This window comes from Falco rusticolus, chromosome Z (genome assembly GCF_015220075.1).
Source record: "Falco rusticolus isolate bFalRus1 chromosome Z, bFalRus1.pri, whole genome shotgun sequence".
Taxonomy (NCBI): domain Eukaryota; kingdom Metazoa; phylum Chordata; class Aves; order Falconiformes; family Falconidae; genus Falco; species Falco rusticolus.
Window position 1 is genome coordinate 61,726,334 of NC_051210.1, and position 27,919 is coordinate 61,754,252.

Below are 27,919 nucleotides of genomic sequence, written 5' to 3' on the forward strand. Positions count from 1 at the left end.
AGGAGGATGATATAAATTCTTCCTCTGGCCCTTCAGTAACAGTGGCTGACAGGGAAGGTATGATGATGAGAGTGTGGTGGTGAAGTCTGGAAGGCAAAAAGCAATTCTTACACATTTGTGTGAGATGTGTAAGACAGACCTGCACAAGTGTGCAGTAGCTTAGTAGCTCTTTAAACATACGCTTCCAATCTGTGTCTTATAAATGAAACTTGTGCCATGTGAAAGCGTTCTTGGAAAAAAAGGGGAAAAGAAGGTGTGTAAAATAAATGGAAAACTCCATCTGTGATGGATACTGAAGTGGAAGATAAAACTTCTCAAGAAAAAAAAGTATTTGTTTCACAGTACAGTGTAGAAGAAAATGAATTCAGAAGAAGTTATCCTGTTGTGACAGCAGCTGAGGTCATAGGTAGTTGGCCACTGAGAAGCTGTGTGCCACCTGCCCCTTGTGCCTTGCAGATCTTGTGAGTGGAGGTTATCGATCAGAGTGCCCCACTGGGAGTGTGAGGTTTCTGTCTGTCTGCATGAGGAATTTGTGACTAGCAAGTTGGAATGTAGCATGTCTGACCAGGATAGCTGAAGGGGAATCACTGTACAGCATTAGACTGGGATATATCAAGCTTACGGTACTGGCAGGGCAGGATGTGTTATCAAAGGATTACCATCTACATGCAAAAATGGGATGAGAGCTGATGGACATGAGCATGCACTCAGGGCACTTTTTAGTCCAAGGTGCTGCCTGAGGGAAGGTAAATTAGCTGTTGAGCTGAGCCTGGGTGATGTAGGTGCTGGAAGAGGAGGACACAGGAGCAGCAACAGCACTGCAGTAAGGCAGTTCCCCCCACTCAGCCTGCATGACTTCACACGTATGCTGGCTAGCAGGGAGAAGCAGGGAGATGGAGGCTGCGCTGCAGGGTAGCAACGGATGCTTGTCACCAGTGCTCCCAGTTCTCTTCAAGGAATTTCTGTGTCATGACTTTCCAGTGTATGTCCTGGCTATATAATGTGCTCAGCCCCTTGGATTTACTCGGTGACATTTGGTAGATATTCCTAGTTGGTCTAAAACTCTACACTAGGAGATGTGGTCTCACTTCTAACTTCACAACCTCTGTGCTGTATGTAGCCACTGTATGATCCGTTCATGTCTTGTTACAGTGAAAGATGTAAGCAAATACCTGCATCTTTTACTGTGAATATACACACAGGAGTCCCCTCATCATCTTCTAAGCATCCAAGTCTGTCATCATTTAAGTAATGACAGACGCAGATGTCTCTGCCAGAATGAGGCAGAGTCTGGAGCTATCCATTCTGTCTGAGGTTAGTTTTTATGTTGCCAAAACATATCTGTGGCTCCTGCAAACTTGAGGTCCTCTAGACAAAAACAGACAACATTGGTGTGCAGTTATTTTAACTATTGGAGTTCAGACACTCTTTTACTGGGGGAGACTGTGCGGACAACCTCTTCCCAAACCTGCTCATGCTGCAAGCCAGCAGCTCAGGGAAAGCTGTGTAATGTGGCATTGCAGACTATGCCCCTAGCAGCCTAGGTGTAGCAGCTCTTTGGAAGAATTAAACCAGCTTCAGCTGGAAATCAGCGGTTTTTTAGCTCCAAAGCAGAAAGGGTACATTGTACTAGCTGTTGGCGTCACCAACAGGATTCATAAGGCAAACCTTCAAGCTGTTCTGGAGGATCTTGCTATTACCAGCTGTGGCCTAGAAGGACCTAACTACTTGAAATCCAGCTGGTCTGGAAACAAAAATGTCCACTTTACCAACAGAATGGTCTGTGCAGGGACCAAATACTTTTCCCCCACCCTTTCTTTTCATTTAGGAAAGTTAAATTCCTTCTAATTAAAGGAAGACAGGCATGACTGGAAGGACTCTGTCTCACAGATGGTTTGTCAACACTGGCCCACTGTACTGGCAGCAAAGCCGATGTATTGAAACTGCAATTTAGCTGCCACTTAATTTAGCCCTGACCTTTGTGCTCTAATTCAAAATTCAGTCATAGTTTGGACTTACAAAATTTTTATTGAATTGAGTAATGAAAAAGCAGGTTGGGGGGGGGGGAGGAAGTGAATGATACCCTGACATTTTAAACACTGACTTTTTCACAGAAATCTTTTACATACCAGCACTGTGGTGTGCATCTTCAAACTGAGTGATCTGTGCACAAAAATAGCATCTTTTACGAAAGGAAACTTCAAATGTCAAAACACTGGTTTTATATTACTAGTGCATAGACAAATATTCCTAGATGTTATATTACAACTATGTAGACATTCTGCTCAAGTTTATACAGACAGGTGAGGTGCTAGCCACCAGGGTGGAACATGGCTGCTGCTTAATAAAAAGATTCAAGAAAAGATATTCAGTGAAAAATCTCACTACCATTGAAAAAATTATTTCGACAGCCACAAAACCAATTGTTCCTTCAGTTTTCAGCCAATAACCTAGGATAAGACTTCTGCTTCTTGGAGAGGGGGACGCATGCCCACATTGCATTTCCCACATGCTTTTCACTATTGACAAATAAAAGGTGTATGTATTTCAGTGTATTAAAAATACTGCAACCCTGTAGGATTCTACATTTAATGTAACTATAGGAACACCAGGTGATGAATGAAATTGGTTTGAGTTAAAAGATGCTTCTACTAGCCTAGCAGTATGGGAAACATACAGGATTGTTACTGGCCACATGGGAGCTTGCTGTCACATTGCAAACTAGCTGTTTCAGACAACTGTCACCACATCAGCCTCTTTCTTTGAGGTTCTTAATTTTTGGTGTTGGGTTTAACTTTGCTCTAGACATTTCCTAAATGAAATGCAGAACTACTTTTGCCTTAGTGAAATGAATAAAATTTAGACACTTCAGTCCATTTCTAAGTGATTCTCAGATGATTAGCTGAGATTATCTGCCTGATAGTTTTAACATATGTCTAATGTTCCCATAGTGTGGCATATGTCAGTCCTTAGTGCTAAGAAAGTTTTGTCACTGGTTGTAGGAAGAAAAAGTAACAACAGGGATGCCTATTAAAATTGCCTTCCTTAAAAATGGAAGGTAACTTTACTGCATAGGTGTGGTTTCTTTACTACAAGCATAGTTTTGTTCTTTCCCTACGGAAGGAATAAAGGCAGATCCTTTTCTTTTCTTGAAGAAGTATTGAATGACATTAAAACAGCTGAACTGAGAACTCTGAGAGAAGTTTATTTAATGAACACCTTGTGAAATACTATGCAGGGTTGACTGGCCCTGAAGACTAGTATCACTTCTAACAATTACTTGTAGTTATTAAAAAATGTTTAGAGGCTCTATATTCCTGGGAAGTATTATGAAGTATTTTTAGCACCTAGATTTGATAACCAAAAAATGCTTGAATCTGTCTGTTTGTAGCATTTCTCATTGATGCTCCCTCATGGTGAGTTCTGCCTGCACAAGGCTCTGTGCCAAGCCCCTGTGGCACAGGACTGATTTTAGACTCAAGTAGTCCAAAAACCTTCGCAAACATCCAGGGCTAGGCACTTCCAGCTGTCCCCATCAAGGTAAAGTGGATTTTCCATTCACAATCAAAATGAAATTGAAAGATTTTAATCCAAATATCCTTAGCCTTACATATGGGTTTGGTACAGAGCAAAATGCAAACTGCCAGGAATGTTGGTCCCAACTCTCATTTTAAAAAAAAGGTGACATCAAACCCCGCTTCCTTTCCAGAAACTTTCCTCTTTTGTACCCGGATAGCCAGCCTTAGTGCAAAGCACATACCGGCTTTACTACTGGGAACACTGGCTTAATGCAGTAAATGTCCATTAACGCTTAGAGTGATAAGACACAGAAAAGACAGCTGCTTGGGGTAAACATCCTTCCACCAGGTCCAGCCCTTGTGCTCTCCTAGCAGAAAGTGTAACAGTGTAGTGTTTAGAATGAGCTTAAACAGGCAACACATTTGGTTTCAACTGCAGCATTAATTACATAAGAAGTATTATCTCTGTAAAAATGTTCACTGATTTTCAGTACATGCTTCACTTATCAAGAAAATGTCAAGATAGTTGCTCTCTTGTTCTTGTGACATTATCAGTCCTGTGTATGCAAGGTCCAGCCTTTCAGACCTCTTCCTACTGGGCAGAGCCCTAAACCTGGCATTAAGCTTTTCTCCCTGTGCTCGTCTAGTGCTTAGAAATTGGAATTGTGTAATACAGCACACACAGAGCTGCTGCAGGTAGCTGGCAAAAAGATTCAGCTAAAAGGGGTGTTAGTCAAGTTGCCCATTCATTGAGTCATGCATCCTCCTTTAGCTTACAGGAAAAACATGTCATTAGAACATTTTTCTATTACAGAGGCAGTAGCTGTCTCCTGGAATTGATGGTCAAGTTTCTTTCTAGATCCAGCCCTCGCTTTCCCCACGTTGACCTCTTCTGCCAACACACACACACACGCTCACTCTCTCTTCCTCTCTCCTATCCTCATCAGAATGGGGCTTTGATACGCTCATTTCCTGTAATAACAGTTTTAAAATTTTCTCCACAAAGCAATGAATAAAGATAACAGCACGTGACATGAGATGTTCTTGATTTCACCAATAGCAGCCTGATGGCAAATGACTTAATGATTAAAAAACTTAGTTTCTGAACGGCTGTGTTTAAGAATGTAACCCCTCTTAACTTCTTTACACCATGGAACAGTATAATTCACTCAGCCTAAGAGGAGGATAATGACAGCTTTATACAGGATTTCACATCACACATCCAAGTTTTCTTCTTATCTCAAAGGTTGCACCATGCATTAAAGCAATAGTCTGTATTAATCTAACCTCTGACATTTGGGCCATATTAACCCACCGATGCAGGTTTATGTATCTCACACCTCAGACCCTATCAAGAAGTTTGGCAGTGGCAGCTTGATAAGGACACCATACCTTACTGAACTTGTTCTAAAAACAACATCAGCCAAACACTCCTCGGGTTGTACCTTTTAATGACCTTGCTCACTTGCACTCACTCTTCTTCAGCTATTGCCCATATGGGTAATTCAAGCTTCTGTGGCATCAGAAATGCTGTAAGGAGCACTGAGAATTCCCATTTTTTTCTGTAAAAATATTAGCATCCGGGGATGAAAAATCTGTGGAAAGTCTTTAAACTGGAAACTTGAGCTGTACATTTTCAGATAAAATCAGTAAGATCAGACAAAAACCAGTAAAATCACTGTTAAAAAAAAGGGTTATGTTTTTTATGAGCTGATCACTTTTTTTCACTTCTGTATTGGACTAATTAACAAACCAATCTTCATTACCAGCTACTTTGCAGTGATAATTCTACCAGAGGGATGTTTCTGGTATTGCAACAGTTTAAGCAACCACTACAGTATGTTCAGATTCTCTTTTTGTTCATGTGGTCCAAATACTGCAATAACACTCCTCAGATTGCGTGTTATCCCAGCTTCCCAAGCAGGGATTTGTATTGGAATACATATTTCAAAAGAAGGAGAAAATAACCAAATTCTCAAATTAAATTTTGTTAGTTTCAAGAAAGCCGGGACCATTTACAGAATTCTGCAAGTGCACCATCTTAATTCTGTGACAGAGTGCTTCAGGCAGGTAGCATTTACCACTGTAACATTCATGTGCCTTTAAAACAGATAATTAAAATAATACTTTCAGAAGATCTTAAAAGCCTGCAGATGGGTTTTCTGCCTCCTAATTTCACTCCTACTTAGACAAATTCTCATTCATTAATTTGAAAACTTTTTGATTAGCACATGTTGAATAAACAGTAACTACTGTAATTAAAACACAGAAAAAAATCAAGCCAGCTGTTTTATTAAAATACACAATTCTAAAAACCTTTAGAGAGGTTGGATAATAAATGCACTGCAAGCACTTGACTGCACAACTTAAGAAACAAATGATAGCTCTGCTTCAAAACTGCACAACAGGTTCTTGAGAGAGATTCCTTTTCACACTTGTCCAGTGATATTTTTAGAAACTACAGCTTGCAAAAGAGCCAGTACTTTATTGCAGTCACTTTTCAAGGCAGCTCTGGCTGGCTTTACACTCTTTTTATCTCCTTTCCTTTTTTTCTCTCATTATCTTCTTGCTTTCTTCTCTTCTCCTCTTAGTTACAGGATTCCGTGGATCGTAGATCTCAAAAGTGTCTTCATCCTGCATGCTTGCATCTTTAACCTTTCTGCTTCTATCTTCAAACTGAAGTACATGTGACATCCTGCAAAATAAAACATAGCTCAAACTCAGTGAAAGAACAGAAAGTTATGATCTGCAATTATGATATTCAGAACTAAAGTTTTGTGGCCAGTGAGTATCTGCCTTATCAGTCCCTTGCAACATGTAAGAGATCCCATATTAGGTTTTTCAATGAGCCCTAGTGCAAATCTTCATACGTAAAGAAAGGGAGGGAGGGAGAACCAGGTCAGTTACTGTAGATTACAACATAGTACTATTACCTGACAAAACTCAAAGCTATAGATTGTATGGGATCCGTTTGAATGCTTTAGAAAAATCCTAAAACCAAAATTTGAGACTTTTCATAGCAATTGATTCTTGACGTGTGGGTTTCATAGATCTCTTATTGTAAAGCATTGTCAGCATGCCTGCATATTACCCGGTCCTATGGAAATACTTCAGTTGTTTCTAGTGTGTAAAACCTTCAGTAGTTTATAACCCTATATGTACTACAAACACCAAAACTTACTTTTCTAGTCATATCTACAATTCAGAATAACATAATGTACCATCAGAGTGACTCATGATTGCATATTTGTAGTTTAATTAGAAAAACATTGTCTCACAGTGGAGGGACTGAAGTAATTTATTTTAGTTAACGTGCTTTCTGCATTTGTCATATTCTTCTCGATTTATTGAAGATGAGCATTTAAATATTTTTTTTTTAAGAACACATACCAAATCACATTATCCTAGTATGAACTAAAATACAGTCCTAAAGAGATGGTGAGTGGTTTTAGACTGTGTTATATGAATGTACATAGAAGTGTAGTCGCACTTAGCCATTTCATCAACTCAGGTTTTCAAAGTGTGCCACAGCACACTTGCAGGATACAAATAACAGGAATTAAAAATAAATACATCTCTAATTCTTGGGTCAGGTCACACTGCACATCACAGGTAGTTTGCAAATTAGATGCAGTAGATTCAGACTAAGCAATGTTTACTTCTCCCCAGAAGCTGAAAGAAGTCGTAGTCTCTGACTCCTACTCATAACTTTCCAATGAGGTGTTCCCAGCTGTGATTAAAAATAAACAATATTAAGAAACTTTTTGATATTCCCAGAATCAATTTCAGATGCAGCATCTCACAGATAAAGCAAAATAAACACAGACTGGTGGAGGCTTTAAAAAATATTTTCCTGATGTGAACTTAAGCTTATTTTTCACAAGTCAAACATCTTCACAGGTAGACCTGCTTTGCATGTATTTAAATGGTAAATCATACTTAATAGTATTTTCCTAAACCAATTCAAACTGTTCCCTTTTTTAAGGAGCAGAGGAAGTATTTAATAATTATTTCTATATAAATTATTGGAATTTACAATTATCTTACTCAGGGTCCTCCAACAACAGTTTGACTTCCTTAATTTTCCAAGCGTGGAGCTAGGGCTGCAAGTCCACAAATACAGGTTGCATGAGACTTTTCCTTGTTTGCTTTATAGCTCTCTTCCTTTCTGCATGCTCCTGGGTTCACTGGGGAGCTGGCTGCCCAGTCATGCTTCTGCATCACTGTGCAAAAGTGATCTCTGGTTTGCAGGAACCTACCAACCTGTGCTTATCACTGCTTGTTGACAGTTAATTTTAAATGAGTGAGACATATAACTTTAAAACACATTTTTTCTTCAAAAATTGAAGTATGAAAGGTTGTCAGTTCTCCTATGCAAAACTCGGAAGAAAAAAAGAAGTTTTGCGCCTTAGGGTTGTTTTTGCTCAAAACCAGTTGTAATAAAATAGCTTGCCAAAACTGATGATTCTGTGTTTAAAATATCTACGTGTGCAAATTGTTGACTTTCTCTAGAAGTAACCACAAAATTAGTTTCTTAACCTCTTTTCTCAAGATACTGCTGCAAACCAAAATAAGCATGGGTTTACTTCTGGAGAGGGTTGATTTGCACCCCAGCCAGATGAGAGCATCCTACACTTCAACTGTTGTCCTATTCCATGGACTGGGGGAGCAGCAGTTCTGCTGTACTGCACTTCTTTCCTTCAGTGCTATTAAAGGACATTCCTTACTTGGCTCTCTTCTGTATTCTGCAAATGAAATGTCTTCAAACATTAAGACTGAAATATCTGAATCCATTTAAGAATGTTTTCAGAGACAGCACAGATTTCAAAGGTACATGGATACTCCCCTGGCCTAGTGATATTCTCAGATAATGATTTTTTTCAAGTCAGTAAATGAGACTGTTCCTTCACAGTTACCAGCAGAATAGCTCCTATATGTCCATAGGCTATGGTGACTCATACATTACCATGGCGATCAGTTTGATTACTTTCTAGGAGGTAACAAGTGAGACAATGCAACTGAAGCTGAAAGAGAAACTTCAGCACACCAGAAAGCATTCAAGTATTACAACACAATTAAGCTGCGTGTTCAATAGTCTAGTACAGGCAACACCGCATTTCCAGCTGTGCATCACAGAATGAACCCACCTACACATTGCTCTCCCGGTAGACTCAAGCAGTTTATTAAGGAGACTGGTCATGTTCTTTTGAACTGCTCTAGTGAGATGATACTTGTAAGCAAAGACACAACATAGAGTAATCCCTCTGATTTTGAGATGCATGAGCCATGCAGTGGATCTGAACCATACACCAGCTGCTGGCTGTTAGGTGTCAGTCACGTTAAATGCAGCATAAACACAAGTCTGGTATCACAACAGCTCTGGCCTTTCCAGAGCCGCCCTTCAGGAGAAACTGAATTGGCAGTCAGTAACTGAATAATTTTGAATCTCAGCAACAGCAAGGAAGCGCTATGCTTTTGCACTACTGATGAAGCTCAGGTTTCCAGGTCAGTGATTTTTATACTAACCAAATGAAAGTACAAAGCTGCATTGCTTAATTCCACACTGGCTTACCAAACTGACACAGCTGTTTGCTTGCTACCTGCTCACTTGCTGTCCATTTAACCTTGCACAAGTGACTCTACACACCATGCCCTCTGGTGTCTCCACCACTTCAGCAGAGAGCCTGGGACACTACCTCACACTCACCTATGTCAGCATTTTAAACAGCTGAGCTTTGCAGTAAATCATTGTCAGGTGTGGACAAAAGTTATGTTCTGTCAAGTCTGTTGTGGGGGTAGTAGCTTTTGGTTAAGAGGCAGTAACTTCTTAAGCAGTTTTAGCCATGATTCATTTGGAGGTGCCTGTATAAAACATGGCAGCTGGTCATATACCCTTTGCTTCTGCAATCAGCAGGCATCAAGAACAAGTAATAAACAGCTTTTCACTTTTTAGATGCAGAACTGTATGTTACTAAAAATGCACTAGTTACAGCGTAGCTAAACTGGTACTCAGAACATAGGTAAAAATTACATGCTGTTTCTAAATGCAGATTAAATTAAGTAAGCAACTAATCACATTGCTATAAAATTTATAATAACATAATTTTGCAAATTGTTGCTAAGTTTTATGGAAGTTACTGGTTCTCTCCATCAGGATGCTTAAAATGAACAAAGCAGGAGTGCCTGTGTAGGAAATTCAGTGCTGCTTCTTGCATTGTACAGCCTGTCTAGAAAAGAGACACCAGTATGGACTGTAACTGCTAGTATTACCATTTGTTTCTGACCTCAACATTGCTTGCAAGTACGATGCCACCTATTTTTCTCAATTATCACCAAGGCACCATATACTTAAAAGAACAACAGTAAGAGGTAGTGGAGCACTAGTGCTTTCCTTAGATTACATTCTATTTGCCACCAAAATTTTCCTCCAAATACTGTAAATGTGTATGTTAAACTACATAAGCATTAATGTAGGAAACATTACACCACTGTCCTCCCACCACCCTCATGATATGTAGGCAGTGGATAGAAATGTAGCTCATGTGAACAGATGAAATTACAGATGAGTGAATCCACAGAACAAAGCAAATGAGATCTCTGTTCCAAGGAAAAAAAAATTTGGCTGTTCTGGAAGAATGAACTCTCTGGCACTCTTTTCACTTCCAGCAGATTAGCGGGTGGCATTGGAAGAGGAGAGACAGTTGAGAAACACTGAGAGATAGTAAACAGATCAGAAAGAAAGATAAAATGAGGAAGGTAAAAACTGGAAAAAAAAAAAAAAGACAAGAATGAGAAAAAGAGACTGACCAAAATGTAAATGAATTGAGGACAAATGTCAAATGACAACTGAGAATAGAACATTTTGTATCAAGAGAACAAGAGCATGAACAAGACAAAAAGAATGTAAAAACCATAAAAGAATGGCAATCTTGAAGGATGAAATACATTAATAACATCCAATCTTATTTTCACCTTTTTTCAGACTTGAGATGCTACAACCAAAACAAGCTTCTTGGCTCAGGTTCCTGTCACCATTCCTTGCACAAGTGTCCAAGTGCTTTACAAATAGTTTTGTAAACACAGTGCAGCAGGAGAGAGGAAATATGTTTATGTCTCTAATGAAATCTGCAACCATCACTCAGTGCTCTGGGTAACATGACTCTTGCGGGCACGTCCCCTCGTTTCTGTCTGCCCCATCTCAATATCCAGCTTTGTTTTTGCTTTCATCTAAGAGATAACCCATCATCCCTCCTTTCACGCAAAGGAGTCCTGTAATCCAAGTTTTTCCTCTACTACAGATCATGAAAAGGAACGTAACTTTTTCCGCAAGTACTTAAGTACGTTCCGATTCTTGCAGCAATGAGAGTTGATAGCGTAAGTAACTGCTATAGACAGTCTCACCCTGGATTCATCTCTTCAATTCTCACTATTTCACACAGCCACTGCTACCACAATAAAAGATGTGTGCAGATAACATGCCTCCTTGAGTATGTTTTGTCTCATTACCTCCTAGTACTGGAGCTGTGCTAAACTACTCATGAAAGCCCATACCCTTCTGTAGCATTTGGTATTTAAGCCTTCCACTGTGTCACACACTGTTCCTGTTTGAGCCTAGTTTGCCAAACTGGGTTTGATTTCACTTTAAACAAGCTTATAATCATGGAATCACAAAATCGTTTAGGTTGGAAAGGACCTTTAAGATCAAGTCCAGCTGTAAACCTAACACTGCCAAGTCCACCACTAAACCATATTCCTAAGCGCCACAGCTACACATCTTTTAAACACCTCCAGGGATAGTGCCTCAGCCACTTCCCTGCGCAGCCTGTTCCAGTGCTTGATGACACTCCCAGTAAAGGATTTTTTCCTAATATCCAGTCTAAACCTCCCTGGCACAACTTGAGGTCATTTCCTCTTGTCCTATCACTTGTTTCTTGGGAGAAGAGACTGCCACCCACTGCCTCCTAGTAATAACCTGTGGTCATAGGTTTCTACTGTAATTGTTACCGCTAAGAGATTTCACTCTTCCTTGTTTCACTGCTTGTTTCCACCATTCCATATTTCTTTGCTTTTCCTTCCCCATCTCCTTTCCTAATGATCAGACCAATTGTCCCTCCATATTTTGTACTTTCATAAAACCCTGTATTTTTCAAACTTGACTCGCTATTTAAAAAGAGAGATAAGATTTGCTACGCAGGTCTAGCCAAATTCAAATGATTTAGTTATTCCACAGAAGTTTCTAATACAAAAAAAATGCTTAGAAGAGTATCAAGAAAATGGTTATAAATACAGATATTTGCCATATCATAGTCAGTTTCACAGGTTAAGTATTTAATTCTACATCAAAACAACACTGCTTCAATCTATATTATTGAATATGGTACAGAACATAGATGTTAAACTGAAATTTAAGATTTCACTATTGCTATAAATACCCCAACACCCAAGTACTCTCCTGAGGTTAATTTTGTTTCTGCAAGACCTAAAAGTGGTATTTTCTAGCTTTGGATGAATGGAGTACTATTAGCCTACAGTATTTCAGCATTTGGATGTTAACAATGAAGGTAATGTATTATTGCTGCTCTTACACAGAGCAAATATCTTCCCAATTCCAAGCAAGCAAACCCGATACAGATATTATACAAAGTCAGACTGTACACTTCTGTTAATTTTTACTAGCTCTTTGAAATTGTATTACAAGTAGTGGAGGATGAAGAAATTGGTTTAACCTCTTCAGAATAACCAGAAAATTGTGGGTCCTCCACAGGGCCAGGACTGAATTGTTGGTATCTTCTCTTTGTGAAAGCCTCAGCATAAAATGATCAGAATGGAACTCTTCCAGATATATCTAACATAATAATATTTAGATACTCTATTTGAATGCTACACGCTCAGTTTTACCCCACACTACACACAAAATATTCACTGGAAAAATAATAAGGAACTCATAGTCTCATTAAGTATGGGATATGCAGGTTAAAAAAAGCCAAAAGATACTTCAGTTTTTGCAAAGCTAACAACAAAGTAAACTATTCGTGGTGACAACTAATGTAACAGCATATTCTTCCATTGTTCAAGATAGTACTGAGCATTTTTTTCTCTTGAAAGAAGATTTAGTTGCAAGTAACTTTCTAAGAGAAAGGGAAAATCAACTACAGAAAAGTTCACAGAATTCAAAAAATAATCAAAGCACTAGGGGAAAATGTGATTAGCTCTCATAGGATCAGAATTAAAAATATGTAAAACCATGATGACTTACAATTCTAAGTAATAAATGTATTTCTATTAAAAGTTCAGTTATCCTATTTTTATATCACATGTGTTCAGTACCAGTTCAAATATAGTTTAGTCACACTATATCCTTGTCCCCTTCACAAAAATGTTAAGTAGTTTGATGAAAGAAACTGCACGCTTTAAATAGGCAACTGCTCCTGGTAGAGTAGATTGGTGTGGAAGACTGTAACGCAAATTCCAGATGTTGTTCCAGACAGTGTACCAACGTAGAAAAATTTTACACAGCATTTACTATAAGGACAAGGGAATCGCCATACCGGAATAGACCAATGATCCATCCAGTCTAGCATCCTGTCTCTGGCAACAGCTTGTACAATACCTGATACTCTAAAAGTCAGCAAACTGCCTCCCCAAATTAACACAAAGTCAGGCAGTACTGTATCACCAGAGCACAAAGTTGGAGTGAGGGGAAAGAGAGGAGAGCATTTCTAGCACAAAAATACCCAGATGTTCATAACATTCAACATTCTCTGGATATCCTCCTTTCTCTTTTGTCCCTCCCTCTCCCCATATTATGTCCAAATCCTTACTGTTTAAACATGTTACTGAATGAGATGAAGTTGGGGTGCTTGAAAAGGTGTGTAAATATGCAGAAAGCTTAAGCTAGGCTATTAAAGATTTAGAAAATTATTTCTTCATTCTTCACTATATTTTCTGGCAATAAATAAAATTTAAGATTTCCAGACAGTAAATGTAACACTAGATATCCCTTGAGCAAAGCATGGATTATCTCTGAATTTAAGTCAAACAGTAGTTGATTCCAGGTCCAGATGCCCAGTCCAAATAAACTCAAGACATGGAAGAACTGACAAAAACTAAACAAACAAAAAACCCCACCCCAAATCCCGAGTTTCTCAGGCATGCTAAACAGCTAGAAGCAATAAATATATACAACAATAATATACAATTTCAGCAGAAGAACAATTCCTTAATACAAAATTACTGATTGAATCAGTGCTAGCATTTACATATCAAGGTCTGACCACGTTCTAGCAGTAGACAAGTGAAGGTGGAGATACAATTGGAGAAAAAAAAAATTACAGCAGGAGTTTGGGGTTTTTTCTTTCTTCTGTTAAATGTTAGTGGCAATATTAAAACCCAAACAAACACTTAATTTTTGCCAAAGAGAAAAGAAACCTCTCTTTCCAATGTGTTTCTAATATAGAACTCTGGCATTCATTTATCCTTTGTAACAATCAAGTAAGTATTTTGTCAACTTTTTTAAAAACGTAGTTGAGTAAATCAATGGCCTTAGCAGGAGAGACCTAATATAAAGCCAGTTTTTCCAGACTAGTGGAGCAAGATTGGCTCAAGTCTGAATGGGAGGAGGGGAGCAAAAGTGGCTTTAATCTTTCTTTGTGTCTCACTGGCATAAATTACAGCAGCACTTTTTCTTTCATTCCCCAAGCTAGCATAAGCATGTGAAAAAGACTGCTGCTTAGTTTTCAGGAGCTCAGTGTGCTTCTGAGTGTCACAGTTAAGCTTCTGTACTGAATCTGCAGAGACCAGTGCTAATCTTGAGGAAGCCATATTTCACAGTCCTCAGTCTGAGGTATTATAGGAATGAAAGAGACTGTATTTTAGGAAACATTTATAAAGGTAGGATTATGAAAGAAATATAACGAATATTTTTAGGCGTTTGTCCAGAAGAATTTCACTATGCAAAGTTTAATAGTAGATACTGTATCAAATAGGAAATCCTGGAAATAAAATGTGGAAGACATTATCAAATTTACATGGAGTAGATACTAAGTGTGTACCATGATTTAGTTCTTACTATAAATGAAATCTTGCAATATAACAAGTCTGGCTAACGTCAACATTTACCTGATCCAGAAACTGCTATTTCAATTAAAAAAAAAATAACAAAACAAACCCAAACCAACTTTAACCTACTCTCTACAACACACACTGGAAAGGTGGTGCCTTGATACCTTGTTCTAAACCCAAGTATCTCTCAGCCACAAAGTCTTTTGCTGGGAAAATATAAAAAAAAAAATAAATAGTGTGTGTTGCCACTTCTAACTGCACCAGATTTCTCACTAAAACCAATGCTAAATATTCTGAGAGAAGTTTTCCTTGCACTTTTAAAGAAGATAAAGGACATAACTATTGATGCTGGATAGAGAGTAACTTAACTGAATATTTTACAGTTTTATTTTTTGTTTCTTCTGGAGTAAAATATAACTGTCTCTACAAAGTGTGTAAAAAGTTATACAGTTTAATTGCAATTAATGTCATGACAGCAAGGGCTTAGCATTAGCACCCGATGTTGTCATGTTTAAGTGGCCTCAGTGGCAGTTTTGCAAAATTCAGAACTGGGAACAGATTACAGAATTTGACATATACAAACCAGGTTGCACTTTAAATGGTTAGTACTGAATTTCAGTGGTTTTTGACCACTGAAGCAATAAATTAATAAAAGCACACCCATTCTCTTTATTTTTTGCTATAATCAGGTGATCGGATCCATGCAAACATTTGCACTGCACAAATCAAAACAGTATTTTGTGACCAGAAAGAAGGTATCTTTAAAAGCCTTCTGAGAGCCACAAGATTTTAAACAGTCTAATTAAGTGAACAGTGCCATTAAATTTCCACTTGATTTCTTTTTAATCTTCCCTATCTTAAATGAGGTTTGTCATAAATAACTAAGGTGACAATAGTCATGCCAACATGTAATTACACAACATGCACATGAAACAATCTATTAAGCAAGATCTGAAAAGCCTTTTTGTTTAAGATGGAAGAATTTCACATAATTTTCACAACAACCTTTTGACTGGAAGTTGAAAAGTATTTTCAGGCATTGATTTATAACTTACTTTGATTGTAAAAAATGCCTATTTTTCCTATCCCTTAAATTAACCAACATTTAGAATAGCTCAGTCTCAACAAAGGTAACTAACCATAAGAATTTTAAACTGAAAACCTATGTGAAAAACCACCACTTCATTCCAAACTCCCATTTTACTCATTCTTTCTTGTCCCACAGTCTGTCTCAAAGCTGAATGGATTTATGTTATTTCATATAAAAAGAAAGAGTAAGTTTCAAAGACTAGACATCCTCCCAAAAATAAAGTGACTGTCTCATTTACACTGTCATTTAGTTACAGCTACGACAGCATTCATGGGGAAGGAAAAAGTCCATCTCTTTTAAAGATTAAGAAGCTTTGTTGTTCACATCCAACACCTCACATTTCACCCATGAAGCGTGGCACTGGTTCAGATCTGAAGCACTGGCATCACATGCTATTAATTAAATGAAGCATGCTGGCAGTCACAGTCAAGTTCTAAATAGCTGTAGAGCAGATAGAGGCCAGTAATGAGATCTGAATCCAGAAGAAGAAATCCTAAACTTCTAGCCAGGTGCAGAATGAAGAAAATATTACTGGGCTCTACTGTAACACAAACCCTAAAATCAACTGGAGATCTACTTGCAGCCTTGACTTGTGAATTGATGGGATTAATAATAGACCAAACCCCTCTACTGATGAGGATACAAACTTTGGCTGCTTCCCTAGTGGCAACAATAGGTAAGGAATGGCTTTCACATGTTAATATTCCAGTTTCTAATTGAAGGTCCTGCAGGATGAATGGGGCATCTCCATAAAATCCAAACTGAAGAAGTACAATAATGTAAAACCATACTTATCAGGACTTAGATTACCACCATAGAAACAGTTTTCAAGTAAGAAGAGAATACTGCCTCAATACAATGTTCATATACCAATACCTTCTGGTGCTCTTCTATTATTTGCTGCCTATTAGATATTATGTACTTCAACTAAGGACTTAGTTTGTTTAGAAGTGAATGGATGGGAGTATCTTTTCAATCAATCTATGAAAAAAAAGAATCACCATTATTTGCTAGCCTACGTGTCTTCCAGGTTTTGTACGGTACTGTAAACTCAACTGGTTTAGTGTGCATTGTATTTGTTTTCTTAGATGTATGGAGGGCTGCTCCTTTCGAGATTTGGGTTACTCGATCATGACAAGCTTTAAATCCAGGAGTGGTACTGGAGCTGGTTTGTAAACCTTCCGGCGCATTTTATCTGTGAGAATGCACAAACAATGGCGACCCTTCACAGAAATACCGTAAGTTGACTTGGCAACCAGGTGAGCTTTAAAGAACGAAAATGGTGGGCTCTTTTCTGCAGAAAATTCCATCACTTCAAAAAACTGTTAGGATTGTAAAATTTCTCATAGGACTAGCAATACTTCAGTATATCAATAAATCTAGCAATTTCAGGGAAGCCTCTGCCTGTTTTCAAAGATCAGAGAGGAGCAGAAGACAGTCCAGAATTTTGGTTAAGGATATGACAGGTGAATTTTTATGGCAAAGAATCCGTTCCTTCCACAAAGACCAGTATTCCATCTGGAAAAGCATAGATATGTATTTCTTACATTTCTTAAGTAGGTAAGGCTAGTAAAAATTCAGCTGGAAAGCCCTATTTTTAGGACTAGATAGCCATAGTAAAAAGATTCATGTGGTAGGGTTGGTTAGTTCACTTCCACTTACAACTTTACTGGGGAAGAATATAATTACAGACAGTATATATAATATGAAGTTTTGTGAAGAACTGTTTTGAAAGTTTATTGGAAAATTTAGAATTTACGTGACTTTGGTAAACGGGAGTTGTATATAAAAACAGGATAAAATTCAGAAAGTGCAATGGCTGAATTTCAGTAAGAGCCATCAACAGCATGTGTACAGACACAAATAGGTTAGGCAACCATTCAGTAGGACAAGATATGTAGCTTGGAAGGGATTGGAAACCAGGCATGAAAGAAACAATGACAAATAAAGTAATCCTTGCACTCAACACTGCCAAAGACTTAGCCGAGTGTTGTATCTAGTCTCCGATTTCATGCTTTGGAAGAGATGAACCACTCAGAACTCCCAGAATTACTTGATGGGAGGGTGTTTCAGAGTACTAAGTATCGCTCCTATCCTATTTGAAGAGGAATATATTGCATAGATTAACTAAAGCAATCAAACTTTGAATACGTTTGATTGCATCAGATTTTTTTCTCCCACAGATGGATTATCTTTAAGCAAAACATTTTTTGTCGTATTCATGGGATCTGCATCACCAGTTTTATCATCTGCAAATGCCGTAACACTTTCTGGTCTGAAATCTGGGGTTTACTATAGCTGTAACTATTTGATACTATAATCAGAGCCTTGAAGCGGAATGACAACCTGACTACATGTCACAGGCATGCAACTATATGTGTACAGCAGTCCAAGTGCTGAAGAAGATGAGGAGGCTGCAGTGTTCTGTATAAAATGTAGCCTTGTGCAGTGTTTTCACTTTCAAATTCAGGCTTATCCGCTAAACCAGATGGTGAGTACCAAGTAGATAAATTATTCCAGCTGGGTCTTCTGCTGTGACATATTTGGTTTTCATACTATTAGTCTCTAAGCAGATGACACCTTACTGCCACCGTGTCTTCCTGGGTAAGACTTTAAGTCCAGTTCTTCCAGATCATCTCTACCTACCTCTGCTGCATGCTGTACAGCCTTTGTGAAAGAGAAGAATGAAGCCATGCACCTGACTCATTTGGACTGTAAGTTAATAAAGAAAAACTCATGATCCAATAGTACTGAAGATATCTCACAAATCATTAAAAGTATAAGCAATAGTTTTCAACATGGAACCACAGGGACAATAATGGTTGTGCCTAGAAGAACTAGCATCAGGCATGTCCTTCCTGAGGTACTGAGATGCTGTAAAAATGTGTGTTTCTACTTGTTTGCAGACATTTTTATTGCTATGAATACCCTTTCTGCCAGTATCAACCATATTTATTTTGATACTTTTGAATTCTGTAGGGGAAATTGGATTTTGATTGCTGCAGACAGATGTATGTAATTGTTCTTACATAGCAGTACTGTTCGCAATAGAAATGTCTCAGCAAAGATTCTGTATTTCATGTTAAACCTTTGTATTATGCATTTCTCTTCAGTTCTCTTCACAACACTTCCTCAGATGCTTTTTTAGACAGTAAAATCTGGTAATAATTATCAAACACCATATACAGTGTTTACAATAGAGTCATATTTCTTCTTTTTTTCTTGCATAAAAAGTAGAATGCTGCTGAAAAATGCCCAAATGTCTGCTATGCAGCATGCCAACACAGCAGCTCAGCCAAATATGCAGAGAAGTTTGCCAAATAAAAGAAAACATAACAAATTGGTAATGGTTTTTATCTTGACAGAAAATGAAAATTATACCTCAATGTGTGGCCACTCATGCAGACACATAAAAATGTCTTAGAGGCAATCATTTCACCTCAGATAACACAACCTGACAGTAGAGCAAAGCATACTGGCAGGCTTTCACTTCCCATAAAAACAGCAACCATAACCTACAAAAAATCACAGAATTTGTGCATATCATATATGCATATGTCACATGCTAATTATATTTAATAGAAGTCAAATAAAGTAGAAGTATTGTCTTTTGAGGAGTAGTTTAGAATTAAGAAAGAATATTAAACTGTAAAGTCACTATAATTATCCCAAATATTCCAACACAGCAAGGACACTGAAAATGTAAACACTTAGCCCAAAATATATTTACCACTCCAAGCAATTCTAACAATCATTAATAGTTTTTAGAAGACTTAATTCCTTTGTTGATGCTTCATGTGTTCATAGCAAATTTATGCAACATGTTCATTCTACAATTTACTTAGCTTCGAAGAAAATTCTTTGAAGAGATGTCTCATCTGTTTGTAAAGTTAACGTGTCATTAACTGCACTACAAAATTAATAATAAGTTAATTATTGGTCTATTACGTAGTTTCATATTATTCTAAGTCTTTGTTTTAGTGTAATTCTGAATGCAATATTATTTTCTGAAGAAAAATACAACTTCATAGTCTGAAATTACAGCACCCTTCTTCATTCAGTATTACTTACAGATTATTGCCAACTATGTGTCAGTAGTTACTCAGAAAGGGAACACTGATCGGACTGTGTAATACAGTCTTTAAAAGACTGGTTATATTACTGTGACAAGAAAAATATCAGATATGAAGAACAGTCTTTCAGGTTCATGGAAAGGCTGCATAAGGGAGGTTCAGGCTGGACATGGGAGGTTTAGGCTGGTCATTGGGAAGCATTTCTTTACCAAGAGGGTGGTCAAACCCTGGAACAGGCTTCCTAGAGAGGTGATTGATGCCTCAAGCCTGTCAGTGTTTAAGAGGCATTTGGACAATGCCGCTATTAACATGCATTGACTTAGTCAGCCCTGAAGTGGCCAGGCAGTTGGGCCAGATGATTGTTGCAGTCCCTTCCACTTGAAATAGTCTATTCTGTAATTCTTGGAGAACTTAGAAGCACAATGGTAGCTCAGAAGAATCTCAAAGCAGAGTGAAATCAAGGGACCTCAAAAATTATGCTGTATGTTATCATCATTACAGAGACTGAGATAGGAAAGGACATAATAAAACAAGGCTATACGGTCTGAAGAAGCAGCCCATAAGATGGTGACAAGAGAAAACTTAAAGAAATAGCAAGTTAGTAACAACAGTTACTGTGAAAGGGGAGTGATTTAGGAAATTATTTTCTCTGTTGTTTCAAAACCACTAATTCACAGCCAAGACGCTTGTGTTCTGATCTACCTGTTAGAATAGCCAAAGAATATAAGCAAAGAAAGCAAGGCAATATTTCCAGATAATTGAAGTAACATTAAATGTAGAAAGAAAACTTACATGTCAGAAAAATAACCTGAATTTCTATTTTAAAATTTCATAATCTGTTCTTCTGAGGTATGATAAACAAACAAATAAAGAGCAGAGAGCGAAGAGCAGAGAGAGGGCGAGAGCGAAGAGCAGAGAGAGGGCGAGAGCGAAGAGCAGAGAGAGGGCGAGAGCGAAGAGCAGAGAGAGGGCGAGAGCGAAGAGCAGAGAGAGGGCGAGAGCGAAGAGCAGAGAGAGAGAGCAGAGCAGAGAGAGAGAGCAGAGCAGAGAGAGAGAGCAGAGCAGAGAGAGAGAGCAGAGCAGAGAGATTAAAGGAAAAGAAAAAAGTAGAGGAGAGGAGAGGACAGGAGAGACATAGAGGGCTTGGTTAGATTATAGCTGTGAGAAATTCTGAGTTCTTTGAAAACAACAAAATAATTTTAAATAAAGACTTTAATCAATAAAATGAAAAGCAAGATGTTTGAATTGCTACCATTTTGAAAGAATCACAGGATTTTTAATACCCAACTTAGTAACACTTAAGTGCATTTCCAGATGGAAATGCCAAGATATGTCAAGATGAAAGCAGACTACACTAATGCCCACAAAGAAACACTGAAAAAACAAATGCACTCATTACACAATACTTATGTAAAAATGTTGCTTTATAAACTGTAAGATTTCCACAAGTGCTATACTACTGGAGTTATTCTTTCTGCTAGTACATGTATCTGAAGTTTTCTACAAATCCTAGAATCTCCCTTGTCAGGTCTCAGCTCAATTCAGTGAAAAGCAAGAAGGTGTGAACGTAAAGTTGCAGATTCTGTGTAGTTTTATCTTATTAAATTAAAACATATGCAATGGTTCATTACGTATATGACACAAGCAGGAAAGGAAGTTATTTAAGAGTGATCTAAAATTTTAGTCTCATCAACACAGCTGGTCTCAGAATTTGCAATTCAGCTTACCTTTTACGACCTATGATGTTTTTTGTGATTTTTATGCTATGTATCTTCAAATAGTCTTAAGATATTCTGATCCTATATATATATAAACACACATTTTTATAATATAGCTTACCGTAACTTGATGTGTAACTTACAGGTAGCTGAAGAATTTCATTTATCAACATATGGAAAAAATATATGAGTTAATATATGGAATGAAAAATGTTTTTTACATCTTAACTTCCTCACAGCCTTTTTTACGGTGTCTTTTCTTACTTCAGCATGCACATCTTTCTCATTTGTAGAAAGTAAAAATAACAAAGTTATTTAGACAGTCTGTATATCCTACCAGTGCCAACTGTTGTCTTATGTGAGAAAACCAATTTAATTAACGTGATTACCTTACAGTTTTGTACAAGTCCTGTAGAAACAGATACAGGATGCTTGAGTCACATTTAGGTACATCATTTATTTTCTATTTTAAAAAGATGTCAGTTGGACATGCTTACATATTTTAGTTTTTCTCCTTATTGTAATTAAAATTTTTCAGGTTTAGTTCTGGTGCTAGTTTGGAGATTTTGGGGCAGGCAGGTATCCAACTGGTTTCCCTCTCCCAAGAAAGGAGCCTTTAGGAAGACCATAAGCATACATCTGACATACCTTCACTTAATAATTTTAAGTTTTCTGGGATACAGAAATATTCGTTGTCTTAAAACACAAAAAACTTTGTTAAGTTTCTATTTTAGTGGTAGTGTTGCTGTACTTGTGATGGCTTAGGCACACAACTCAGGAAAAAGTTGTAGGCACAGACAACTTATTTCGTTAGACCAGCTATATTGCTCACCTTGTAAAATAAGATGACCCATCCTTACAAAACATTTTTGCAATGTTGTTTTGCTTTTTCCCTAGCAATTTTATGCAGATACTTTTATTACTCTTTAACAGCTTGCAGCCTAGGACTTCAGGATCACACTTCAAATCATACCAATTTTCATCCCCTTCCCTACCTACAGTTTGTTCTTAGGATGGAAGATGAACATGAGACAACACAGTACAAGTTGCTTCCTTGACTGGGAATTGTTGGGGTCATAACTCCTGCAGTGCTTTACCAATTCAAATGCTACCCTGCTTCCTTGGAGTGACCCTACAGTTCAGATGAGTCTATCTTAACCTCATCCATCAATTTCTAAAATACCTATCACCCCCAACACAGAACTTTAGTAGGACACAATGCAGAACATCTTATACACTTCTGCCTTTTTTTCTGGAGTGCTGAACCAGTACATTTTAGCAGACTCCTGCTGCAGCAGCTGCCTTCAGATTTGGTGAATTTACACTTAACAGTGAGACTCTGTCAGTGTGGTAGGCTTGCCAGCTCTAAACACAGAAATCCAAATCCAAAAAACTCACCATCCTTCATCATTATCTACTTCAGGTTCAGAAACCTCATCTTCAGGAGTTTCTTCAATTGCCTGGGTTAATTTTGATTTAAATCGGTCCAACAGTGCCAGTGTCTGAAATTAAATACATGGGTTTAGAGATGTTATACATATTTACACACAACAATATGTATATACAACATCTTTGAACTGTTATTATTTTGAGAAATAGTACAATGAGATGGAAGAATGATCTTTCATATGAACTTGTAAGAAACACTGTAGAGAGCTAGAGTAGGGGTGTGTGTGTCTGAGAAAATCGAGAATGCATTGAGAGTGCCCGTCAAGAGAACAAGTGAGAGCGAGCAGGCAATGCTGAGGCAGCAAGAGAAAGCAGGGACGGCGTCCTGCAGGTGTGAAAGCACACTTGTCTGACTGTCTAGTGAAATCAAAATGCATATTTAAGGAATAAAACCTTGTGGCTCCTTACAGAATAAAATAGGTGATTTTAAAGACTACTGACAATTTTTACTGTAAAGCAATCCATTGTATAAATTACAGATCATTCAAGCTTTGAAGACACAGTTGGATTGATATTTATATACTTTACATTGCTGATCTTTTAAATTCTGTACTGACACTAAAAAAAATTCAAAGCTTTTGACTTTGCAATGAATGAACCTTAATGCAATGAATGCACCTTAAGTAATTATACAGATACAGGTTCTTGCACTGCATACATTAAGCTCATACTGATTTATATTTGCTGTTTTATTCTCCAGCTGACATTGTCCAGTCTTTTGGCTACAATGAAGTCACTAAATCTCAGGTGACACCTGAGGTACCACAGATCTTGTTTCTGATCACCTGGGATGATATTTTGATTATGCAAGAATTGTATGCCTAAGCCTTGTGATAGGAGAGGGGGCTCTTCAGCAAAAGGGCAGATCATATGAATAATCTGCACAGCCCACTTCTTGCTGATATTTGAGATATTCTTGGAAAGGAAAGCATCAGGGAATAAGCACTTGACTGAATTTACGTGGCAGGCTACATTTGATCTGTAGGTGATAGGTTGGCAGCCTATGTTGTAAAACACCTCTGTATGGCTGTTTGGTTTTGTTTGGTCAAGTTTTTCAAATTTAAAAGAATAAAAACTAAACAAGAATAGAAAACAGAAATAGGAAATACCAGAAGTGTTCACTGGAATCAAATTTCCTTCTGGGAGCAATCTTAACTTTAGGAGTTTCCTGGCTTTTGGATTCTTTCAAACACTTATCTTAGCACTGCCAAAGGCAGGTTTTGGAGCATTTTTTGCATTTATTTTTTTCATTTTCTGTTTAAGATTGGAGTGAGGAAAACTTCAAAGATAATTTGGACCTGCAAAACATTCAAGTTCTATAGCATTCCATACTGTTGCAAACAAAGCCTGTACTTTGAACAGCTGAGACACAAAATCCCTGCCTAGGCCATCAGAAGGCAAGAAACAAACCCTTTTTATATGAAATTTTTACATTGAATTGTGAACAACCAAAGACACATTCCTTTTGTCTTGTCTATCTTTCTCTGGTGCCAGAGGTGCTGTGAATAGATCTGGAGACAGAAATAATTTCTAAGTATCTTAGTAGGCATTTTTGCAGTGAGTGATTAAATGCCATACTGTGGATCAAGTAACTTTATAAACTGATTCTTGTGGAATTACAAGGTTAGGACTTCCAATATCTAGTTTGTAAGGAGACACATACCTTTCCCCCCTCTTTAATTCTTGCATGGAGTTACCATGGAAAATGGCATTGTGCTGTAGGACCAGGTAGAAGGGATACAAGGCTACAAGAGGCTCTCCACAAGTGAAATGGACTACAAAGAACTTGATTAATTACTGTTTAACAGCAGGCACATCCCTATCATCTCATCTTGTTTTCCTATGATGTCCAGGACAGGACTGTTATAAATTAATTAGATGTGGTTTTAAGTCCCTTGATCCACATTGCCAACAGAGCTTTAGTACTCTTTGATTCAAAGTTAATGGGCTTTTGAATGCAAGTTTCCATAAACTTAGTAGTTTAGAGCTGTATCAGCTGGTCACACATATAAAGGTTTGCCAGCCACTGCTCTTAAGCTACTAAGCCTAAAGTTTCCAATCTCTTCTAGCTTCAACAGTTGAATATGAAAATCTTCATAGTTGAACTGACATGCACTTATAAACCAATGCATTTGGATGTAAACAGATTTTCAGTTAACGGTATTTTCCACTTCACAGGCAGTTTCATGTATTTAACAGTTTGAAACTTTCTTATTTTAGAAAAAACAAATATTTATGTCAAACTTTGCTCATATTTGCATACTGAAGTCTACATACATCCATTCTGAAAAATAATTTTCATTATATTTAAAAAGCCTATTTTTTTCCCCAGTACAATTAAAAACTGTTTCTGTTCACAACACCAAAAGGTATGGATGAATGTAATTTCTTTAAAACATAACTTAAAATGTTAAAAACCCCAGTGTGGAGAGATGCCAAGTATGCAAACTTCTCTCCCATGTTACCTTATGGCAAGCTGCAGAGCCAAGGAAAGCACTGTACAGAAATGCAAACTCTTGTAAATGTAATCAAATATACATCTGTGTGGGCAGCATTTTCCTTTTGGAAGATTTTAGTGACTAAACCGACAGCACTTTCGAATACACATTGAAACTTCACTTACCTGTCTACTTTGGTAATCAAAATTGCCAACTAGATGGTACACAATTATTTTTACAAATAAGACTATTTTTTTAATGAAAAATAAAACTTACTGTATTTTAAAACTTTTATTTTTAAACAAATGAAGAAAGAAATATTTTCAGAACTTTTTCTGGATTTTTTTCGCCAGATTGTCAAACTATTACCTGATCTTCACGAGAAACTCCTTTCTTTGGCTGCTGCTTCCTCTTGTCTTCGTATTTTCTCTTCTCCTGAAGGTATTCTTCAACAACGCTGTTTGGAGCAGGTTCCTCCTCTGAGTAAGGAAACATATTTGGTTAAACAAATTAAATCTAGTTTTATGATTTAGTACCATTTTGGAGATTGTTTCTGACTTCTGAAAAACCAAGCAAAACACTTCCATAAAATGTTTCAGTTGTATTGCTTTCTCAGCAAGTAGAATGATTAGCTACCTGCTGAAGTGAAAAACACAACACTGTACTGGGCAGACAATGAGTCCAGAAATTCTTGTTTCAATTTTATTTTGCTATGGAGCCAGGGAAAGCAGGGTAACAGAAATAAAACCCCTGATGTTAAGATGAGAAATGAAAACTGCTGAAATTCCTTTAACAAGTTTACCTTAATTCCTGAAACTCTTTCTTGGAACAGCCAAACTGTTATGTGTATTAATATTCTATGACTATTTGTTACAGAGTAGAAAAATATAGACAAATATTGCCTATAGACACATTCACAGTTTTCCTGTTTTGTAGGCTGAAGTAGCCACAAACCAAATGCTTAACCTTGCAATATGGAAAAAACCCGTAACATTTTTACTTTAGAGATCATTTTGTCAATCAGGAAAAAGCCTCCTTAATAACCAAGTAATATCTGGACTAGTCAACAGCTACTCTTGCCATAACAAATTAATAATTTAACATGACGAAAATGCAATTCAAAAATTATCAACACCATCCTTTCATATTTTCTTTCTCTTGAATAGCATTACGACATTTCACACTTTGATTTAGTATATTTGAAATTTATGTACACGTATTTACAGGATTGTTATTCCTGATAAGGAACCGAAGAAGAACTCCAGATGTCCACTTCAAATGATCAACAGAAAAAATTTATGAAGGAAAATGTTTCATCAAATTTCAGGATATACAGCCTGATGAACTGTGAATCTAAATCAAAGCCTGTATCAGCTTTTTTTACATAACTGCTGACTGCCACCCAGAGAAAATTTTTGATTCCAAACAAACTTCTCTCTCACCTGAAGTTTTCTATAAAGTTCATAAACACAGCATTTTATAATAAGAGGAAATAAATTTTAATGGTATATCTACATGTAAATTACTTATTTATATATTTCTACAAATAAAATCTCATCCTTTTTATTCTAATATATACGTCACATGTATGTATTTAAAGAATATCAGGGAAAACAATCAAACATACACAATACCATTCAGAGCTGGTTTTTTCCTGTTTTCCAGTAGACATGCTGGATAAAATGAAGAACAGAGGATTACAGGTACCAGCAAGATAAAGAAAAAAAAAAAAGTCATCTTCTAGAATGACCAAAAAAGATAAATTTATATACACAGACATTTAGGGATTATTAAGCCTCTGAATAAATGAAATAAAATCTACTATAGAACCTCATGCAGCATAACAGCAAATGAACTGGAAAGAATAACAAAGTACAGTATAAAACTAAAAATCATAATGGCTCATCTCCATCTTTCCCCCTATTACATCAGGTTTTTTCTACTAATAAAAATCTCCATTCTTAATTCAAGACCAATCCCTTGTGAAGACAAACCACTAGTTTTCGCATGAATGCATGTATCCAATCAAACTTGATCACTGTGTGGAAACAACTTACTGCCTTGTGTTACTAACATTGTGCCTCTAGATAAAGAACCTGAACTACAAAACCACTTACTTTCTTACAAAGAACAACCTTTTGGGTATGTTTAACTTCGGGGGTAATTTGAAATAAATCCCATTTACCCAATTATAAGTATAATTTCCCACCTATGACAAGTAAAAGAACTGAGAAAAGCGTTCTTGAATACTTATGAAAATGACAAGTCTCAAGCTGGCCATAAACATTTAAAGCTGTGATCCAAACTTTGATAAACATATGATGAATTTAAAGAAGATGTGGTCCTTAGTTATATAGGTCTTTTGACTAAGATTTTAGTTTGATCTAGTGCAGCTCAAATATAGTTCTTACACAAACATCTTAAATTCCCCTGCAGTTGTGTGTTTGTGTATTTTTATCACACTCATATGGTTGTCACTTTAATGTTAACACAAATACTTTACATTTCAGTTTAAGACGTGAGATTACTGTTTTCTAGGGTCTTCGCCTGTCAGTTTTTCTAATCTTCAACT

At 37.1% G+C, this 27,919-nt stretch overlaps 1 protein-coding gene across 1 annotated transcript in view; it reads right to left on the bottom strand.

Moving 5' to 3' along the window:
- Positions 1-4,547: 4,547 nt before the first annotated feature.
- Positions 4,548-27,919, bottom strand: part of CWC27 (CWC27 spliceosome associated cyclophilin) — a 114,396-nt gene continuing 91,024 nt past the window's right edge. Inside the window, exons 6-8 of the mRNA XM_037372643.1 lie at positions 25,717-25,826; positions 22,859-22,962; positions 4,548-6,213 (exon numbers count right to left, since the gene is read on the bottom strand). Of these exons, the coding sequence (XP_037228540.1) occupies positions 6,051-6,213; positions 22,859-22,962; positions 25,717-25,826 (377 nt within the window). The 3' untranslated portion in view covers positions 4,548-6,050. The remainder of the gene's footprint in view (positions 6,214-22,858; positions 22,963-25,716; positions 25,827-27,919) is intronic.